General features: G+C 31.8%; 1 protein-coding gene across 1 annotated transcript; it reads right to left on the bottom strand.

The window, feature by feature from the left end:
- Positions 1–220: 220 nt before the first annotated feature.
- LOC131856961 (uncharacterized) lies at positions 221–1,482 on the bottom strand. The gene is made up of 3 exons (XM_059208927.1): positions 1,206–1,482; positions 901–956; positions 221–667 (listed from the first exon to the last, which is right to left on the bottom strand). Exons 1-3 carry the CDS (start codon positions 1,480–1,482, stop codon positions 221–223), a joined length of 780 nt encoding a protein of 259 aa, XP_059064910.1.
- Between the last annotated feature and the right edge of the window lie 3,453 nt (positions 1,483–4,935).

The following is a 4,935-nucleotide window of genomic DNA, read 5'->3' on the forward strand; positions in this document are numbered from 1 at the left end:
TTGTTCCTTTGGAAATTCCTATTTCCAAAATTTGGTCTATTATTCACATTTTTATGGAAGTTCCCCAACTGCTGCAACTTCTGCTCTTGCTTGGTCACTTTCTCCAATACCTCTTCCATAGTGGATTATGAATATCCAATTCTTCTCTTATATGAGTTCTCAAACCCAAAATGAACTTCCGGATGCAGAATTTCTCATCCATCTGATATTGCAGAACATACTAAAGGAGGTTGGTAAACTTCTCCCAGTATTGAGTTACCGACATGCCACCTTGAGTTAGGTTATGAAATTCAGTCATCTTCTTATCGAAGAATAAGTGAGGAAGCCACCTCTTCCTAAAGGATTGCAAGAACAATTCCCAAGTGATATCTCTTGGTTGCAATTTCCTTTCGGACTTTTCATTATCCCACCAAGTAGCAGCTTCACCAGAAAGCTGATAAGCAACCCAAACTGCCTTGGTTTCATTAGACATGTTGCGGAGACCAAAATACTTTTCCATTTCTATCACCCATGCCTCTGCACCACCACCAATAGTTTTTCCATCAAACTTTGGTGGCGCTATTCTCTTCAAGTCCTTAGCCATCTCTTCTTCAATCCTTGCTCGGTTATCTGGTTGCTCTTCAACCCTTGGAGCTTCCTGTCGAACTTCTCCGACCCTTCGAACCTCCTATTCGAGTCCATTCATTCTAGCACTCTGCTAGTTCATTAAATCAAGGATTTGGTCCAGCCTTTCATTCCCATTACTAGACCCAACCCTTGTGGTCCTTGAGCACATTGTTATTCAACAATTTCTGCATCAGGGAAATGTCGATATTTCTTAGTGAAAAAGAAGAATATTTAGCAAGGTTATGATTTCCATAACTTCTAGTTTAATCAATGCTCCCTAAAATCTACCCTTACAATATAACTATAGAGATTAATATCCATATTTACTACTGGAAGGAAACAATATAGAACTATAATAAGACATAGTTAGATAATTTACAAATCTTTTTTATCCAAGTTTATAATATAAGCTAAGGTCGAAAGTACATATTTATCATCATAGGAATCATACAAAACATAACATTTAACTCAAATTTATTATAGAAAGAAGGACATCTTTATTTATTGATAATGAAAGTGTTATTACATAATATATCACTCTTCTAGAGGAGTCATGGGAGTATATCCTTCAGACTCACTAGAACTTAGGGGGGTATAACCTTCAGATTCATTATCACTCGGTGGGGTATATCCCTCAAATTCATTATCACTCAGTGGGGTATATTCCTCAGACTCATCGGAGCTTATCACAATTGGCCTAATTGGAGAATATTCTAACTCGAGCTCCTCTTCCTCTATAGGGATAGTCTTTTTAGCAAGGGATTCAGTAGGGCCTATTACTATCTCCTCACTTTCTTTCTCTTTAGAAACTGGTTTCACTTCGAGATGAACATTATCCTCCTCACTGATCCATTCTCCACTTAGATGGTTATCCATAATAGGTATGACATGAGATATAGGATCCTTCTTGACCCTAAGATAGTGATCATACCCAACTACTGACTTACGAGTTGTCTAATTTGTTCGCACCATCTCTGTAAGTTTCAACACAAAACTATTATTCTCCAAATTCAACTTGTGAAGTGACTCATAGGTCCTAGTTTTATAAGAACCTATGGCTCTGATACCAAAATGTAAAGACATAAATTAATCTATAAGACATAATATACTCTTTATCCATAAATAAACTCATAGGTCAATTAAGAAGTCTATTTCATACATAATATAAAGAAATATCAATAAGTTGATAAAACAACCATAGATATCAAAGAGTTAAATACAATTTTCATGTAAAATGAAAGGTACAAATTTCTCAATATATATATATATATATATATATATATATATATATATATATATATATCCATATTCCCTACTTAGGCTTTCATATCACCTTAAGTAATATACAAATAGAAAGAAGGTGAGATACATCCATCGATCTCCATTCTGAGTCGCTTCCTTTCAGTCCTTTGAATGAAGACGAGAACAAGATTCGAGCGCTTTTTTTGCCCAACCTTGAAGCTTATGCTTCCCCGGAATTCTTGGTCAATCAAGAATACCCGACCCTGCACGAATTGTTTTAACCAAAGAATTCAAAAGACAAGAGGGAATCTGGTGCGTGCCTAGATGATACAAGCATTTTCATTTTTCTAATTCTTTTAAGAAACAAGCATTCATTATCAATCAAGGATATGGTAGAAAGCATAAAATAAAGAATTCCATCTATTTCTATGGATAATTCAAATCATTAATCGACCGAGTATAATGCCATGTATAGAAAAAATAAATAGTTGGAAAAGCAACTATTCTCTCTAAGATTCCATATTCGGCACTCGTCCCGGAAGGTAACTTTGTATACACAAGTCTTTCCATAGCTTGGTTCCCACAAACAAGAATACATTTTAAGAATACAATCTTTTGACTAATTGAAATAACATCTTCCCTATTACTGTCGTAAAATAAACACTATTTCATCTCTTTCACCTAATTGAATACAATCTTTCAAAATTTGAAAAGCAATATAATTTCATCACCAATTTTTTAATAGATACAAGGTAAAAAGAAGGTGTATCACAAGTATGATATTCTTTCATATAAAGGAATAAAGTATGAGCACACATTCTTTAATTGAAAGTCTAACCTAATCCCTTTGACAATAATCACTATCTTTAAAGAATAAAATTAACTATCTTAACTACTTCAATATATATTCCACCTAAAGATTTCTTTCTTCATCTATTCAAGGAATAAAAACATATATTCAATTAAAATATGGGATATCATAAAAGAAATCTTATACTACATACAAAGCTTTAACTCTCTAACTTCCTTATTGCAATTATAACCAAAATAAAAAAAGATTCCGACCTCTTTACGCTTGAAATAGGTTGGAAAGAACTCTATCATGCCTTCTCTAAATGGATCTACGTCTTCCTTGATGGCTCAAAATTCTCTCATTGATCTCTTATTCTTCTTCTATCTCTGTTCTAAAATAGCTCTCTCTCCCTCTCTCTCTCTGCAATTCTAACTTAATATCTTCCTATATGCTCCTCTTCTATTTTCTATCTTTTTCCTCCTCTCCCGTGTGTTTTCCTATCGATCCTATGTCTGTATTTATTCTTAATTTCCCTTATGATATCTCCTAAGTTTTAGGCTCGGTTACAGTTATCAAATTAAAGTATTTTTCCTGCATTTCAACAAGTCTCCAACTTAATTATCTCATGTTTTCACAATGCTATTAGTTTAACTATATCTCTAGTCTATACGTCTTGGAGAGATGGAAGTTTTAATTACATCTTCTGCAGTTGTGGAAGATGAGTCAACTTTCTTCTCACCATGGATCGTGGAGTTTATAGTTGTCTAACGTCTACATTTCAAACTCTATGGCAGCACGTCGAACCGTTCTCTGCTGATAGATGAAACGGTTACATTACTACCGACTTCCTTTCTTAAACCATCGGGTAGCATACAACGTTGGATTCTACTACAAACACTTAAGTGTTCATTATGTGCATGATTATCACCATCATTGCCAAGTCTCAGCCATGGTTATCCATGTCGATGACCCGCCAAACTCTAAGTCTGCGTTTACTGTTAGTTGAGGTGCCAAGTCGACCACCTTCATCGGCATCCTTACTAACATGTGACACAGTTGCTGACTTAAGTCTAAGTCTAAGACCTACCACCTTTGCATTAGAAAGTTAAATTAAATAAAATATATATATCGCATTCAATTTAAATAAAAAGAAAACCTAATTAAGACTTTTAAGATGTTTAATAAATTAACAATATAAATATATGCAAATATATATATTGAGTGAGAGCAATGCCAAATTTTAACCCAAATATATGTATATTCATATATATATATATATATATATATATATATATATATATATATATATATATATATATATATATATATATATATATATATATATGAATATATATATATATATATATATATATATATATATATATATATATATGAATATATATATATATATATATATATATATATATATATATGAATATACATATATATATATATAATGTTCAATTTATTCATAGAAGGATAAAATAAAAAACATGATAATATATATATTCATGCATAATTATAAATCTATCATTTCAAATTGACAAGATTAATTACTTTCAAAATATAAATTAACTTATAAACAATCATCGAATTTTTATGCATGCTAAATCCATTCAATCATCTAATCGACGAGACCATAATACTTAGTTCTCAACGAACAAAATAGTCAACTTCATACCATTGAAATCATGTCGACATAAAGTTCGCATTCTAAATCAAATTTAATAAAAAATGTTAACTCGCTAATTAATTAACCCTAATTTTTCAACTATTGAACATTTTCAAATATGCAATTAATATAATGACTAATTTTTACTCAAATCCTTTCAATTTAAAATAAGCATCGTCAAAGTCACAATTCAGACAATGATGCCTTAACAAAGTCATATTTGCACAAACAATTTTCTATTGTGGTGTGTGAGATTCACCTAGTCTACCGAAGTCATAAGTTAAAAGCAACTCTACCTGAGTCATGTTCTCACCTTCAACTTTGTTCACCTGTCACTGCATCACTTGCACTCAATAATTCATCAGCATTGACAATCCCCAATTAAGATAATACTAGTTATCGAATTACATATTGCATGAATAAAATGCATACATCATTTCCTTACAACTAAATTATCATAAAAATAAATGCTCATATTTGTTTCAATTTCAATGCATAAATTAAAACCTACATTACATCTCTTAAATACACATTATCAAAAATACGGTTCGTGACATTTGGCCTATACTAAAAGCATCACAGTGCTTTGTGTATAGGTTTAGGGTTGAGGGTATATGGTATA

Source organism: Cryptomeria japonica, chromosome 7 (genome assembly GCF_030272615.1).
Source record: "Cryptomeria japonica chromosome 7, Sugi_1.0, whole genome shotgun sequence".
Taxonomy (NCBI): Eukaryota; Viridiplantae; Streptophyta; class Pinopsida; order Cupressales; family Cupressaceae; genus Cryptomeria; species Cryptomeria japonica.

What these genes read in the sequence shown, in the direction of transcription:
- LOC131856961 (XM_059208927.1), bottom strand. Translation starts at nt 1,482, where the DNA reads ATGGATAACCATCTAAGTGGAGAATGGATCAGTGAGGAGGATAATGTT. An exon ending in GAGTGATAATGAATCTGAAG is followed by an intron (nt 957 to 1,205) that starts GTTATACCCCCC and finishes GTCTTATTATAG; the next exon opens with TTCTATATTGTTTCCTTCCA. An exon ending in TTAATCTCTATAGTTATATT is followed by an intron (nt 668 to 900) that starts GTAAGGGTAGAT and finishes GGACTCGAATAG; the next exon opens with GAGGTTCGAAGGGTCGGAGA.